This window comes from Manis pentadactyla, chromosome X (genome assembly GCF_030020395.1).
Source record: "Manis pentadactyla isolate mManPen7 chromosome X, mManPen7.hap1, whole genome shotgun sequence".
Classification (NCBI taxonomy): domain Eukaryota; kingdom Metazoa; phylum Chordata; class Mammalia; order Pholidota; family Manidae; genus Manis; species Manis pentadactyla.
Window position 1 is genome coordinate 18544942 of NC_080038.1, and position 16777 is coordinate 18561718.

Sequence of the window (16777 nt, forward strand, 5' to 3'; positions counted from 1 at the left end):
ATTGATATAATTCACAAAGGATCACCCTTTTAAACTGTAGTTCACTGGTTTTTAGTATATTCACAAAGTTGTGCAATCATCACCGCTAATTCCACATTTTAAATATTTTTTAAGTAGAGTCGACAATGTATTAGTCTTAGGTGTACAACAGCGATTCAACATTTTTATCATCTCGATGGGTTTTCTGAATTGGTGGGTATAACTAGAATGAAAGATAAATTCTAAATTCATAAACTTACAAATTTACAAGTTCCTAAATTTAGGATTAGCGCCTCCACCCAAATACAATATTTTGTACAGTTTCTACTCTCACTTAACTAATGAATGCATTTAGTGAAACATAACTTCTTGTTTTAGGTAAACTGTTGTACCTAAAACTTGTGTGATAGAAAACATATTAATCTTAAGTACACAGTGAACACAGGTAACCAAAACTCGTGGTTTCGTGTGATTAAAATTAACATGTCTTCCATCACACAAATTTTAGGTACAACAGTTTACCTAAAATAGGAAGTTATGTTTATATTTAGTGGTAATCTTTACATTAAAGCATTGGGTTTGCTCGGGTTGACTTTTTAGAAAAAGCTCTTTGGGCGTTCATACGACACCTCGCGTCTATCCACTGTGAATGCAGTCTAGCGCCACCACGGACCACCTTCCTGCCTCTAGAAACCTCTCTTCTAGAACAAGTTAGGTAGATTTCGCTTTTGCCATCCCTGGGCTGCTGAGAACTTCACCAAACCTCCGCGGGAGGGCGCCCTCCCCGCCGGCACCCGGTGACGCACCGCGCAGTGAGTGCGGCTAGTTCGGCGCGCAGCCTCCTCGGGGTCAAGGGCTCCGTCACAGATGAGCCGGACCCGGAACCGATCTCGCCTTATTAAATTATGGCAATCGGTAAAGGACATTCCCACTCTGTCCTCACACTAGAAAAGATCCCCAGGTTCCAGGACACTCTCTGGGCCATCAGCAAAGGAAGCGGAAATGCTTCTCTCTCATCAGCGCGCTCCGCGGTTGCATCACCCACCTAGTGAGGGGCCTTTTCTGGGGCTGTCCTCAGCGTTGCCTGACCAGTATCCCAATAGGTCTGCGACGAATGGATCCCCAAAGTTTGCCTCGTGTTTTTTAGTCAGCCTGCCTGCAAGCATCGAATAAACCCAAGCGAAGAGCCGTCCGAGTAGTGAGGCCCCTGCTGCACCAGTCATCCTTCTTTCCCGGGCTAAGGCCCTAGTCGGCCTTCCCGCCTCCGCTTCCCTGCCCCCGAGGGGACCTGAGTGCGAACAGGCAGTGACCGGGCCACTTCCTTACTCTGTGAGCGAGATGGCGGGAGGTGAGGCTGGAGTGACTCTGGGGCAGCCGCATCTTTCTCGCCAGGATCTCGCCACCTTGGTAAGGTTTCGCTCTGGTGGACGGAGGGAGAGTGAGCTCCGGAGAGGATGACCGAGCCTCCCCGGGGGGCTTTGAGACGAGGCACTGCCGGGCTGTCACGAGCATGGGTTAGGAGGGAGCCCCCTCGCGCCGCCGCCTGCAGCGGGAAGTCATGGTGTTAAATGTCATTAAGGCTTTCGTGTCTTCAGGTCTGGCGAGGGAGTGTCTACGCTGTCCTCAGCACTAATGCTGTCAATGTTAGGGGGCCTCGGGCCTCCATATCTCCCATAGTGAGTTGGAGATGTAGTCTTGTGTAACGATGAAGGACTCAGGGTTTCCCAGTCATCAGAGTCTAAGATTGCTTATACAGGAAAAACCCTTTAGAAGTGGAAGAGAACTGTTCAGATGGTGGTGAGCTGTATGTAGCAAATATAAAGTCGAAGTTGTGGTTTAATGTATAGCGATTTAAAATAAAAACAATGTTTGATTGCAGGATGTTACCAAGTTGACTCCACTTTCACACGAAGTTATCAGCAGACAAGCCACAATTAATATAGGTAAGATAAGAATAACTTGGAAACCTGACCTCTTTGATCTCAAGCAAGTAATTTTAATCTCTCCTTTTGTGTGATTACCTGAATTATATGAGGATGCAGATATTCAAGAAATAGACGTTGAGCCTTTGTGAGCAAAGCACCTGCTAGGTTTTTTGGGAAGCACATGTTGTCCATAGGTAGCTTATAGAGTAGGTGAAGAGGAAAGGTGGAGATATATGAAAAGTTTAATAGCATAAGGCAATATGTAGTCACATGTAGTTGAGGTGAAAATGCGGCTGTATTTGCCATACAAGGTTATTGCAAGGGCAGAATTTTTGAAAGTTTTATTTTGATATATAAACTGTTAAGTAGGGTATATTACTTTTCTTAATTGGCACCTAGAACTGTAGGGAAATTATGTTGGAGTGTAAATTTTGGATATTTAGGAGTCTGTACAAACAGCACAATAAGGCCTAGTTAAAAGTAAGTCTCTACTATCAGGCTATTAAAAAGCTGTAAAATAACATGCTACCCTTGACAGCATTACCATAATTAAACCTTGGTTTTCCTGTTTTCAGGGATTCCTTTTGGGTGTGTCAGGATTCATCATACCTATATTCTTCACTCTGGATATGGTGGGAAGTTTCTCAATACACCAGAGTTTATATGCTTTTTATTGAGTGCTTACTTTAAGTGAAGTCAGTCTTTTCTGTGGTTAAAAACATAAGATGAATAGCTTTTAGTACACAATTTTTTTTTTAACAAGATAGTCTGTACATGGGAAGATCTCTTAAGTCCTGTGTTAGTTTTTAGTAGGAAGGAAAGCATAGGAGGAAAAATTGTTGAAGCTACTGTTGGTTTTGCATTGATATTGTAGTGAGTTACAGCTTTGGGTTTCTACTCAATTTGAAAAAAATATTTGCTATAATTGAATGCATATGAATTAATTTTTTGTTCTTTGTCTATAGGTACAATTGGTCATGTAGCCCATGGGAAATCCACAGTTGTAAAAGCTATTTCTGGAGTTCACACTGTCAGGTTCAAAAATGAACTAGAAAGAAATATTACAATCAAGCTTGGATATGCTAATGCCAAGGTGAGCTATGTGCTGTGAAACTAGAAACTAATTGTTGAATGTGCAGATAACAAATCCAAGTCTTTTTTTCATTGGAACTTGTAGATTTATAAACTTGACGACCCAAGCTGTCCTCGGCCAGAATGTTACAGATCCTGTGGAAGTAGTACACCTGATGAGTTTCCTACAGACATTCCAGGGACCAAAGGGAACTTCAAATTAGTCAGGTGACTTCATTCACGCTAAAAACACTTTATGCATCATATTCTATTGTCTTCTGATTTATGTTTTTTGAAATATTTAACAAACATTAAACAATGAATTAATGGTTTTATTTTCCCATTATTTATTTATTTATTTGTCTATGACGGCAGTAATTTGAAAAGTCAACTATTTAAGCCTAAGTTAGATACTTACATGCAATTTCTCCATAGGAAAAGTATCGTGTAAGCAGAATGGAATGGGGGGAAACACAGTTCATTGGCTTTGGGGGATTCTTTTTGCCAGGCTTCCCAAATTAATTTTAAACAGTGTTTCTGTTTTTTAGGGGAGGAACAAAGCCATTTTTAATTACCCCTCTTAAATACATGAGCTTGTTACCCAGTTATTTCCTGAATATGACTATATAGTCTGGTTCTTTATCAGAGGATACCAACATCTACCTAATGATGTTTATAGGGGTTGGGGATACCCCACTAGGAAATTTTAGATCTGGGCAGGGCTGGGACTTGGGAAAGGTGAGTGAGGCTCTTGGGCCAAAAATTTAAGGGGTGGAGGGATGCTAAAAGAGAAACTCAATAATTAAGATAATTAGTATTTTTAGACAATGTTTTTTTTTAATTAATGCAAAGAAATTGTGATAAATAAAACAACTTTTAAAAATAAAAACAGTCTCAAAGTTACAAATTTTTTTTTTTTTAGTATCACTGGTGTTTTGCTTTTTGGCTCAGCATGGCATTATTCCTAATCTTGTTTTCATTTAAAATTTTGATATTTGTTCATCATGGATTTTTTTTTTGCAGTTTGGTTTTTTAAACTATTAAATTTAAATATTATTTATCTTGACTACTGAGTTTTTTTGGCACCCCCTTCAGTTTTGCACCTGAGGTGAGTGCCTCACTTGCCACATGCTAGTTCTGGCCCTGATCAGAAATCAGCAAACTTTTTCTACTAAGGACCAGATAGTAAGCATTTTCAGCTTTGCAGGCCATAAGTTCTCTTCTGTAGCTGCTCATCTTTGTTCTTGTATATGAAAGCAGACATAAACAATATGTGCATGAGTGGGTATGGGAGAGGGCCAGATTTAGCCTAAGGGCGAGAGTTTGCTAACTCCTGTTTTCTATCATAACAGTAAGAGCATACACTTTTTAAAAATAATGGTTCTGAATGAGTAGCATAGTTTTGTTAAGATAGTGCTGCCATCTCCACTTGAGATTGGTGGTTCCAGCCTTTCAAGGTCTAGAGAAATTTTTGGCTGATTAATTTTTCAGATGACAATGCCCATTCTGCTATCAATGTTACTTAGGTTTCAAATCGATGACATTCCCTATATATACTCTATGCCATATTCTGTACCATATTCACTTTGATTGCATTTGTGAGTTTCTGTCTCTTCAGTTATTTCTACACATAGCTAATTTCATTTGCTTTGTAATGATCTGCAGTGATTTTACTCTTAGCCAGTAGGTAATCTTATTTCCAAGGTCCAGAAACACCAGGTCCTATAACCACTTGACTTTAAGGCAATGAGAATTATTTCCATATTCTTATTCTACATTCATATGTAATATTCATATTCCATATTTAAAGTGATTTAATTTTAGGAAAACTATAACTTCCATGTTGAGGTATGGCTTGATCTTAGAACTGATTGTTATTTCTCAATTGTTAGACATGTTTCCTTTGTTGACTGTCCTGGCCATGATATTTTGATGGCTACTATGCTGAACGGTGCAGCTGTGATGGACGCAGCTCTTCTGTTGATAGGTAAATTTATCAGAATTTGTTTGGACAAACCAATGTAAAACACATCCAGGATGGAATATTTAATGGGGAACTAATGCCTTTGAGGGTCATATGCCAAATTTGTTGACACAAATGGAACCTAACATGTCATCCAGAATGTCATGCTTGCCTCTAGTTATCACAAGACTCCAAACAAGATTGACCTGAGGCTGATGATGTGAGAAATCTCATGGTAGTATATATTTTTTAAAAGTCAGTGCGCTTTTCCACTTAGATCATACAAAATGATTTGTTAAATTTTAAATTTATGTGTAAACATAAATGTGTTTTTTGTCTCTGAGCTATCCACTGCAACACTGACATATAATGGTTTTATTTAAATGCAAGTCTCATTCATAATAAGTGTTGAAATGTAGACTGGAATTGGGGTTTTCAAGGCTACAGTCTTCCTTATGTGAGCTGTTAAGAGACTCTGTTGCTATGGGATATGATTTTTAAAAGCATGCCAAGAAGATAATAGTACAGGACACCTGAATATCACCATTTGGGGAGGATGATCATTGGACTGCCCAACAAAACATGGCTCTTTCTTTATAATGCTCTGTTGGTTATTTTCACATTAAGTGGCCTCCCCTTTGTTAGGGAGTAGCTTCTGATAGTAGTTGAAATACATGGACTGTATTAAGTATCTTCCCCTCTTAATTACTGTCTGCCTCTCAGGAGCTTGACTAGCCCGAACATCTCTAAAACTGGATAGAGCCTGAGGACTATACCTTGTGCCTGAGGATAAGCTGAGGGAAAACCCTGAGATGCCAGATTTGTTGATACCAAGCTTCTTGCTTAGGACCAGGAATGGTAGCCAAAAGATTGGGAAGCTCCAGTGAACACAGGCACAGAGGGTGAGGCAGAGACAAAAAGCAGATACTTGTCAATGATATTTGGGACTTTTGCCTTGAGTAAGGCTAGGATATTCAAAAGTTTCCTTTATTAGATGCCAGCTAATTTTTTTTGTTTTGTAGTAAAATACACATAATATAGAAATTACCATCATAGCCATTTAAAGTGTACAATTCAGCAGCATTGAGTACATTCACAGTGTTGTATTAGCATTGCCATTTTTATTGCTGCAAAAGGAAACCCCATGCCCACTAAGCAGTCACTCTATCCCCGCTTTCCCCCAGCCTCTAGCAACCTTAATCTGCTTTCTGTCTCTGGATTTACCTATTCTGGACATTTCCAGCTAATTGTCACACACTTTTTATTTTTCTCTCTTCTAGCTGGTAATGAGTCTTGTCCTCAGCCTCAGACTTCTGAACACCTGGCTGCTATAGAAATCATGAAACTGAAGCATATTTTGATTCTACAAAATAAAATAGATTTGGTAAAAGAAAGTCAGGCTAAAGAACAGTATGAACAGATTCTTGCGTTTGTACAAGGTAAGAAGCCATAATATCTAATAAGCCTTTGAATAATTTTGAGAGGCATTTAATCCAGATACCAGATGTTAATTTCTAATAGATTATCTAAAACAGGGTAAATTTGTGGGTCTTAAACCTTATTTCTCTATACCTACTACTTGTTAGCCTACTGATAAAACTAGTAAAATCTGTGTTTCTGAATTTGATAAACTAAAGTATATTTTTGAAAGCTGAAGTTAGACTTGAAGTTATATTCTGAAAACTAAATTCGATTTTTTAAAAATCCTCCTCAGTGATAGTAAAGTGAACAAAAGCATTTTTTTTAACTTAAGTCTTACACTATTCTTACTGAGTAGTTACTTTGTGAATTAGAACTGACAGTGATTTATTTAATCTTTATAGTGTTGCTCTCTCTAAGAGTATAATGTTTCTCATTTCAGGGAAGACATGATGTGTCTCATTGTTGACATTTGATTTTTTCTTAGCCTTGTTTTTCTTGTTAGAAAAGTTGACTTCCTGTGAACCCAGTTCTACTATAATGAAAAAGAATAAGTCATTTTGATTAAAACCTAATTATGTTTGGTCCATTTCTTTGACCAGCCTGTTTAACATATAATTAATAAGGAACAGATATTGTATGTGTCAGCAGTCTTTGAGTAGCAGAGAACCTGTAATTTTACCTTGATGTTTATTGGGAGGTTAATTACATGTTAATAGAAATCTTTGAACTAGTAAAAGTCCCAGGAGTGTTAGCATGCTGTTTGTTTGAACAGTTTTATCAGTTTAATATATCAAAGATATCTGGTAATATAGTTTAACAAATTTTTTCTTAAAGGGAGTAGTACTCATTTTCAGAAGTAAAAATAAACATAGAATACTGCTACCTTTCTAAACAGAATCATCACTTTTTACCTGTTGCTGGCATTTGTGTGGGGATGTTTAGGCATATATTTTAGTAATCTTAACTGGTTCATGTAACATGTATAGAACAAATTCTATGAAACAGGAATTTTGATCTTTCTGGTATTGTCATGTAGGTACAGTAGCAGAAGGGGCTCCTATCATTCCAATTTCTGCTCAGCTGAAATACAACATTGAAGTTGTCTGTGAGTACATAGTAAAGAAAATTCCAGTACCCCCAAGGGACTTTACTTCAGAGCCCCGACTTATTGGTAAGTGATAGGATTTGTCTTTAACCCTTAATTGATGTTTTTCCACATTGGTGATTCCCCTTTAAGGGCGTTACTAATACTTCCTTTTCTGCAGAGGTGGTAATAAATTACAATCTCCATAAACTTTTTAAAAAATTAATTCTGAGATTGTATTGGCAGTGCTAGATTACACTGCTGGATGAGGGACAAATTTCTGAATACAGAAGGAACTTTTAACCTTCTTGTACTCTGTATACAGTATGTTACGTAATCAGGATGGAGTAATTCAGTATTCTCTATGGAATTTTAAAGGTTTAGTCAGGAACAGAATATTAAAACTTCTGTGCAAATGACTTAATTGTACTATTAATGAGGATTGTCATGTTCCTTTATTTTTATTTAAATTCATAGTATCAATATTAGTAAAGTCTCCAAGCCTGTAGTTCAGCACAAAGATGTAGGTGCCTTTTCAAAACGCACATTTGAGTCCCTCTGGGCCTCCACCTGAGACCTTCCTGTGTGTTGTGGGAAGTGTTCTCTTGTGTGATTATGATGCATACCCCTTGTTAAGGGTCACAGCTCTTAGGACATAAGTGTAGCTCACATAGTCCTAGAGTTGTTTTGTAGTTTTAAAACTAAATTTTTATTTCCGAAGTCACATAATATAGAAGTTTATAAAGAAAAAGTCCACTCCCTGCCTTCCACTTCTAGCCTCTTAGCCCTGAAGTATCCAGACGTAATAGTTGGTGTGTATTATTCCCACACCTTTCTCTTTGTTCATATGATCGTATATAATGTTTCCTGTTCTCGTTTTTCTTTGTGGAAGAGGGATCATACTATATGTGTTATTTTCATAACTAGTTTTCTTCTTAACAGTATATGAGGGTTATCCTTCCAGATCATTATGTATAGATCTAACGTTCTTTTTTGTTAGCTGCATGATATTCCATAGTATGGATGTATCATTACATACAGATCTAACATTCTTTTTTGTTAGCTGCATGATATTCCACAGTATGGATGTATCATACTAAACCTATCAAATGAACTTTCAAGTTATTTCCACTTTTTCCATTATAAAGCAGGGCTGCAGTAAATGTTGGAATAATAATAGAGTAGGTAATATAACACCCCTATGTTATAGATTTTAGGTAATATTAGGTAGCACAGCACCCCATGGTATAAATCTTCTGGGGTAACTATTTTAGAAAAGTTAACTTAGAAAAGAGTATGTCTTCTCAAGTTAAAATAAACAGAACTGGTTTTAATTTGTTTGCTTTTAGTTATCCGGTCCTTTGATGTCAATAAACCTGGCTGTGAAGTTGATGACCTTAAGGGTGGTGTAGCTGGTGGTAGTATTCTAAAAGGAGTTTTAAAGGTAAGCTGGTTTTGGTTATTGTGTTTTTGTTTTGTTTGTTTTTTCCTTGTCTCAATCATAAGGAGAATAGTATGGACACTCCAAATTGAAAAATAAAATTTTTTTCATGGTGTCTAGTACTTGATAGAGACTTCTTGAGTGTGTCTGACCTCTAACTTTATAGGCTCGTTTTGAGTATGGAGTACATTTTTTATGGTGATGGATTGTGTGGTAGGTAGTTAGCTATGGTTGGATGGTTCTGGTTTTGAAGTTCTCTTCAATATCTTTTTTTCATTTTTTAATAGTGATCTTTGAAATAGAGAAAGGGTTGTCTTTTCAGTTTTGTGGTCTTCTTGTTAGGACTTTTGATGTATAAAATGGTAATCATGTTGTCCTGCAGTAATTAATAACTTTTATATTTACAGGTGGGCCAGGAGATTGAAGTCAGACCTGGCATTGTTTCCAAAGATAGTGAAGGAAAACTCATGTGTAAACCAATCTTTTCCAAAATTGTGTCCCTTTTTGCTGAGCATAATGATCTCCAGTATGCTGCTCCAGGAGGTCTTATTGGTAAAGATTTTCTTCTCATCACTATGCTTCTAATTTGTCGTATTTTTCATGGGAAATTGATTACTCAAAAAGATATATTGTAGATTTTTAATTGGATATTTTAATAATTGAATGGGGTTGGGGGCATTTATGTGGTTAAGCTGTTGATTTTAGGTCATAAGATGATTTCATGTGTTTGTAAAAATTACTTTTAAAGAATCCATTTTGGTTGAGGATATAAAGTAACTCCTTTTTAGCAATAATAAAATAAGTTTTGTGACCTAACATTTAAAATACCTAAGTATGCTTTTATTTTGAAGTCCACAAGTTTTTGGGTAGAGAGTGTTTGTATTTTATGTGTGTTTTGCAAATGGAAAGTTACTCATAAATGTCAGTTGAATCATGTCATATCATATTTACACTGAGGTGAGAATAAAAGGATAACTTCCGTTTTGTAGGAATTACTGAGTTAATTTATGGGTTTTCTGGTCACTTACACTTTACTGTCTACCAGATACCCAGAGAAAGGCAGGATTTATTGAAAATTAGAGGTGCTGTACCTTTGGATTAAAGAAGAGAATATTTGGTAAAGAAGGAGTTTTATCTCTTGGTTCTCTGGTTTTAGGCTATATAACATATTTTTCTGTTCTAGCCTGTAATTAAGAGTTTACTATGTATGATTTTATCTGTTTTTGTTGTTGTTTGTTCTTTATAAACAAGGAAATTCCAGAAAAATTGGTAAAATTTACCTTCTGGAATTTTCAAGATAGAAGAATAGTGTAATGATAATCCTCATGTAGCCACCACCCAGCAGCAACTGGCAGTACTTTACCAATCTTGTTTCATTTTTATATCTTCTTCCCTCTCCCCAAAAGTCACATAGGTAAAATATTTTTAAGTAGATCCCAGGAATTATATAAAAAGCCTTTAAGCTGTCTTTTTGGTCAGCTTTTCAGGGGAGAAATGGCAGACAAATAGTCTATAAACTGCTTATTATGAATTTTCTATCTTTTCAACCTTCATTAAGCATATTCACACTCATTTTTGAGTTAGGCTGTTATCTCATTTTGCCCTTTGCTTAGAATTTAAATCAAGAGAATCTTCTTTTCTCAAATGCACAACTAACCCATGAATTTACAATTCTGTTTCTTCGATTAAAACAGGTATTTTTCATGCCTTTGTAGCTATTACATAAGTATGAGAATATAAATGTGTAATAAAATGTATAAGTGTATGCTGGATTTTGTATATCTTTATTTCATATCAGGAGTTGGAACAAAAATTGACCCCACTTTGTGCCGGGCTGACAGAATGGTAGGGCAGGTACTTGGTGCAGTTGGAGCTTTACCTGAGATCTTCACTGAGTTGGAAATCTCCTATTTCCTACTTAGACGCCTTCTAGGTGTACGCACTGAAGGAGATAAGAAAGCAGCAAAGGTAAGTGCTTTCTATAATTCCTGTTCCAGAAAATGATAGTGATACTAAGACCAGTTTTGAGGTTTGTTCTTTTATAGCTAACATGGGATTAAGAAAAAAGAAAAGGTGGATAATTTTGGCTTCTTGAAAGTTGAGAACTTCTATGTGGTAATCAGTTTAAAGTATTAAACAAAATGGGAAAAAGTATGTCACATAGGGCAATGACATGATATTCCTGTAATCCATATGATTTTTAAAAAAGTGTCAGTGAGATTAGGTTGGCAGAGATGGAAAATTGCTGCTCTCTGTTGTTGGCAAGGATGCAGAAAAATAAGCAGTCATTTTTGGAAAGCATTTTCTAGATTTTGGAGTTTATTTTTCCCTAATTTATTTCCCTAGGTGCAAAAGCTGTCTAAGAACGAAGTGCTCATGGTGAACATAGGATCCCTGTCGACAGGAGGAAGAGTTAGTGCAGTCAAGGCTGATTTGGGCAAAATCGTATTGACTAATCCTGTGTGCACCGAAGTGGGAGAAAAAATTGCCCTTAGCCGAAGAGTTGAAAAACACTGGCGGTAAGTTTATTAGCCCTTGTTACTAAAAAAAGACACAGTTTCATTAAGTTCTTAGTGTGCATGCACACACACTTTTTCCCTTAAATTCAGTACTTATTGAGACTTTAAATCTCAAGTATTTATTTGGATGACTTTGAAATGTGTATTTCCAGCCCTCATTTGTGAGAGAGACAGCCTGTGCAAAAACTAATGAATTTAAGTTAGTATTTTCCTTGTTTTGGCTTTTTAAAGCTTTATTTGGAAATCTAATTTTAAACTTAACAGGAAAATTACAAGAATTACACACAAAACTCCTGTTTTCCCTTTTCCCAAATACACAATTTATTTTTATGTGTCTGTGTGTATACTTATATTTGTATGTGTGTGTGTACATATATATATATACACAAACTTTTTTCTGAACTATTTGAGGAATAGGTTGTATATATCATGCCCCTTGATTCTTTTTTCTTTTATTAAGATATCATTGATATACAATCTTTTAAAGGTTTCACATGAGCAACATCATGGTTACTATATTCACCCATATTATCAAGTTCCCCCCACTCACCCCATTGCAGTCACTGTCCATCAACACAGTAAAGTGCTATAGAGTCACTACTTCTCTGTGCTGTATTGCCTTCCCCATGACCCACCTACATTATGTATGCTAATCATAATGCCCCATAATCCCCTTTTCCCTCCCTCCCCACCCATCCTTTCCCTTTGGTAACCGCTAGTCCCTTCTTGTAGTCTGTGAGTCTGCTCCTGTTTTGTTTTTTTTTTCTATCCAGGTTTTGTGTGCTCCTGTTTTGTTCCCTCAGTTTTGCTTTGTTGTTATACTCTACAAATGAGTGGAATCATTTGGTACTTGTCTTTCTCTGCCTGTGCTCCTTGATTTCTTAATACTTTGGTGTATATTTCCTAAAAAACAAGGATATTCTCTTATATAGCCACTTCATGAAGTTTAACATTGGTAAAATATTGAAATCTACAGTCTATATTCCAGTCTTATAGCTTGTCCCAATAATGTCCTCTACATCCCTTAGTCTAGGATCATGTGTTGCATTTAGTTTTCATGTCTCTTTGATCGCTAATCTAGAACTTCCTTAGCCTTTCTTTTTCTTATTGACATTGACAGTTTTGAAGAATACAAGTTAGTTACTTTATAGATGGTTCCTCAGTTTGAGTTTATCTGATGTTTCCTAAGATTAGATTCAGGTTGTGTATTTATGTCTAGAATACTTTTATAGGTGGTAATGTCTCCTTAAGAAATCAGTCAGAGGCACATGATATCTGACTGCTCTTCTTTGTTGAGGTTAATTTTAATTATGCACTTTAGGTGTTGTCCAGTCTCTCTACTATATAGTTACTCTTTTTTATCCTCGTAACTAGTAAGCAGTCTGTTGGGGAGACTCTTTGAGACTATGCAGGTAGCTTTCTGCTCATCAAATCCCCACACTCCGTCCCCACTTCCCCCCCTCATCAATTTGGCATCCACTGATGGGTCTTGTCTGAAGTGAACTTAACTATAGTGATTGCAGAATGCCCCCCACCCCAACTCCACTACTCCTCATTTATCATTTGACATTCTTTCTTCCCCATTGTTTACTTATCTAGTATAATATGGCCTCATGGAGTCCTATTTTACTCAGTATGTTATGGTTCATTACTGTCCTTATTTTGATGTCCAAATTGTTCATGATTCATCCAGTAGAGACCCTTCAAGTTGGCTCCTGTGTCCTTTTGACATGTCCCAGTTGTTCCTTACTTCTGGCACAAGATGTTCCAGACATATCTTGTACCTCCCCTGCTCCAGTTTTAGAATTGGCCATTTCTCCAAGAAACCCTGGTTCCTTTTAGTAGGAGATAGTGTTTAGAAATGAAGATCAGGGTGCTATGTGTGCTTATTGCTCCTAGCATACTATTGCTTCTAGACTTTTTGAGTGGGTAGAGCTAGGAAGTGTACACACGTCTTTGTCTCCTGCTCATTCCCTGGTTAGTTACTGAATCTACCTTTTACGTTTCTATTCCATGTAACCTCATCGTACTCATCGTAGCTCACACCACCATCATTTCCCACTTAAAAGTTATTGCAAAAGATTCCTAGTTTGCCTCTTCCTTTGTTACTGAAGACCTCAAAGTTAATCTTCCTAAAACCTATTTTTCATGCCTTGCTCAAGTTCTAGTACCTTCTCACTACTCTGATATTCAGGACCTTTCTGTCAGACTGCTTCAATGCAATTTAGATTTCCTTCTGCTTTGTCTCATATAAACTCTCTAAATTAGACTATTCTGTATCCAGATTGTCCTCATAATTTTTCAAATCACACTTGGTTCTGTGTTCTTTCCTCACTACCTGCTTCCCTTATTAAGGCTTCCCTGATACTGTGCCTCATAATCGTCTTTGATCACATTTCTCAGAAGATTAATCTGAATTATACTAATCTCTAATTTAGAGAGAGTTAAACTTTCTGTTGTCTTTTAAGTAAATAATCCTGCTTTGTGGTGTTTGTTTTTTGACTTTACTCTTTTGTGTGTTTACTATTTACTATATTATAGACATACTGATTTCCACTGTATTATAAAATAAGCTTAAATAATAAACTCTTAAAAACTCACAACAACATGGAATTATTCTCACTTAGAATGATTAGAACAGATTTTAAAACAAAAGTTCTTTTTCTGCCTGCCCACTAATATTAAAAGAGTAATCTATCCAAATGAAAATTTAGACTTTGCTTAAAAATTAGCAAATAATGTTAAAATTGTTAAAAGAAATGACAGCATCTGAATGATCCTTGCATTCTTTATAATTGTGGTTTTAACCCATGCTCAAGAGGGTTTTGTTCTAAAAGTTACAGTTAAGGTAGCAATCTGGCCTGGTTATTGATAAAAGCACATGAAAGAGGGAGCAGAGGTCCCTCTGCTGTTGAGAGTAATCTGCTTATAGATTATATCTTCCTCTGCTTCTTCTCTTAATTCCCTTTATTGCTAAGGTCATGCTAAATCTGTTGTCATCTATTGAGGTGCTGTGAATGGTAAAAAAGCATTTTTCCAAGGAGAAAAGGAAAAAGGATGAGATTTTAAAAAAAAAATCAGATTGAGGTTGTTTGTGTATCAGCATGGTTCCTTAGGTGGACTGGAAGGGTCCTTGGCAGTTCTGAAGGGATAGGTATATTCTGATAGAGTGAAGACAGACATATTTATAGTAGAAACTTTTTGTTTGCTTCTCCTGTCACTCATTCTGGGCAGAGCTCATCTGGGTCTAAGAATCTAAGAAGATAGTGTGAGCTTTCTTTATGGAGGAACAGGTTTTAGAAACATTCAAATTTAGCAGGCAAGTAAAACTAGTTTTGTCATATGATTGTGTGGTAATGATAATGAAAAGGATGCAAAATTCATGATTTCTTTTATTTTCATTTTGCAGTTTAATTGGTTGGGGTCAAATAAGAAGAGGAGTGACAATCAAGCCAACAGTAGATGATGACTGAAGAATTCCTGTTAAATAATACATTTGGATAAATTTGGAATTTCTTTTAACCTAGGGGTATGTTTTCATAGCAATATTGAGGAATTAATATCACAGCTGATTACCTTAGTAGTAGCTATAAGGTTATTCTCATTTTTTTGGTGATTAAATTTAACCTTTAGTATTAAAATAGGATCTACAATAAATGTAAATTGTCATAATGTTGGGTTGAATCTACATTTTAGCAGAAATTAAACATTGTCAAATAATGTCTAATTTATATATCAGTTTTGAAATGGAATATGTACAGCAGGTTTGAAATGAAACTGCTATAACCAGCCTTTGCTATAGTATGCATATCACTGAACCTGTCTGAAATAAAAATTTTCTTCCTTTTTTTCATGATTGTCTTTGAGTAGCTCCAGGCTTGAAGAACTGTTATACCAGTAAAAATTTGAAGACACAAATTCTCAAAAATAAGCTTTCCTTGGCCTCACATTTTTATATTGCTTTATCTTTGAAATTATGAGTGAAAAGTAGATTAATAAACACTATCCTTTAGAGCAAGAGTGCTTATTCCCATGGACACACCTTTCCCTTCCCTTCCTCTCATTTATTGGACTAGAATGCAGGAAATTAGACCCAGAAGTTCTCACTCTTTACCTGTGGGGTCCTGTGATTGTTTCTGCATTGGTTTATGTGTGAAACCCAACAGGCTTCCCTCATTGGAAAATACTGTTACACCAGATGATTCTAGATAAGTAACAGATCTTTGTAGGCCTTGTATTATGTTTTTTCTTAACTGCTTAATGGATACAGTAAATGTTGTAAGTTCTAATATTAGTAAACTTTGGACTTTTTAAGAGGTAAATGACATTAGAAAGCAAAGGGTGAGCCCTTTGATTTTTAATTTAATCTCCATGTTCCTGTACTTTACTTGTGTTACACATTTTAACCTATATTTTTTGTTTCGTAAGAGTGTTAGAGCAGTGATTCCCAACTCTGGCTGACCTTAGAATTGCTGGAGAAACTTAAAAAAAATGCCCTGCATGAACATATCTCCCCAGGCAAGGGAAACAAAAGCAAAAATGAACAAGTGGGACTATATCAAGCTGAAAAGCTTCTGTACAGCAAAGGACACCACCAATAGAACAAAAAGACATCCTACAGTAAGGGAGAATATATTCATAAATGACAGATCCGATAAAGGGTTGACATCCAAAATATATAAAGAGCTCACACACCTCAACAAACAAAAAGCAAATAATGCAATCAAAAAATGGTCAGAGGAGCTGAACGGACAATTCTCCAAAGAACAAATTCAGATGGCCAACAGACACATGAAAAGATGCTCCACATCACTAGTCATCAGAGAAATGCAAATTAAAACCACAATGAGATATCACCTCACACCAGTAAGCATTGCCATCATCCAAAAGACAGACAAAACAAATGTTGGTGAGGATGTGGAGAAAGGGGAACCCTCCTACACTGCTGGTGGTAATGTAATGTAATACAACCATTGTGGAAAGCAGTATGGAGGTTCCTCAAAAAGCTCAAAATAGACTTACCATTTGACCCAGGAATTCCACTTCTAGGAATTTACCCTAAGAATGCAGCAGCCCAGTTTCAAAAAGACATATGCACCCCTATGTTTATCGCAGCACTATTTACAATAGCTAAGAAATGGAAGCAACCTAAATGTCTATCAGTAGATGAATGGATAAAGAAGAGGTGGTACATATACACAATGGAATATTATTCAGCCATAAGTAGAAAACAAATCCTACCATTTGCAACAACATGGATGGAGCTAGAGGGTATTATGCTCAGTGAAATAATCCAGGCAGAGAAAGACAAGTATCAAATTATTTCACTCATCTGTGGAGTATAAGAACAAAAAAAACTGAAGGAGCAAAACA

General features: G+C 36.4%; 1 protein-coding gene across 1 annotated transcript; it reads left to right on the plus strand.

Annotated features, from left to right (window-relative positions):
• The first annotated feature begins 1246 nt into the window (after positions 1 to 1246).
• EIF2S3 (eukaryotic translation initiation factor 2 subunit gamma) lies at positions 1247 to 15249 on the plus strand. The gene is made up of 12 exons (XM_036912801.2): positions 1247 to 1386; positions 1859 to 1922; positions 2870 to 2997; positions 3082 to 3203; positions 4868 to 4962; positions 6219 to 6377; positions 7397 to 7531; positions 8794 to 8888; positions 9293 to 9437; positions 10684 to 10853; positions 11232 to 11404; positions 14814 to 15249. Exons 1-12 carry the CDS (start codon positions 1318 to 1320, stop codon positions 14875 to 14877), a joined length of 1419 nt encoding a protein of 472 aa, XP_036768696.1. The 5' UTR covers positions 1247 to 1317; the 3' UTR covers positions 14878 to 15249.
• Positions 15250 to 16777: the final 1528 nt, after the last annotated feature.

Bases quoted from the DNA above. Each gene is read 5' to 3' on its own strand.
- EIF2S3 (XM_036912801.2), top strand. From the start codon at position 1,318: ATGGCGGGAGGTGAGGCTGGAGTGACTCTGGGGCAGCCGCATCTTTCT. The intron at 1,923-2,869 runs GTAAGATAAGAA...CTTTGTCTATAG, and splicing joins ACAAGCCACAATTAATATAG to GTACAATTGGTCATGTAGCC. The intron at 6,378-7,396 runs GTAAGAAGCCAT...ATTGTCATGTAG, and splicing joins GATTCTTGCGTTTGTACAAG to GTACAGTAGCAGAAGGGGCT.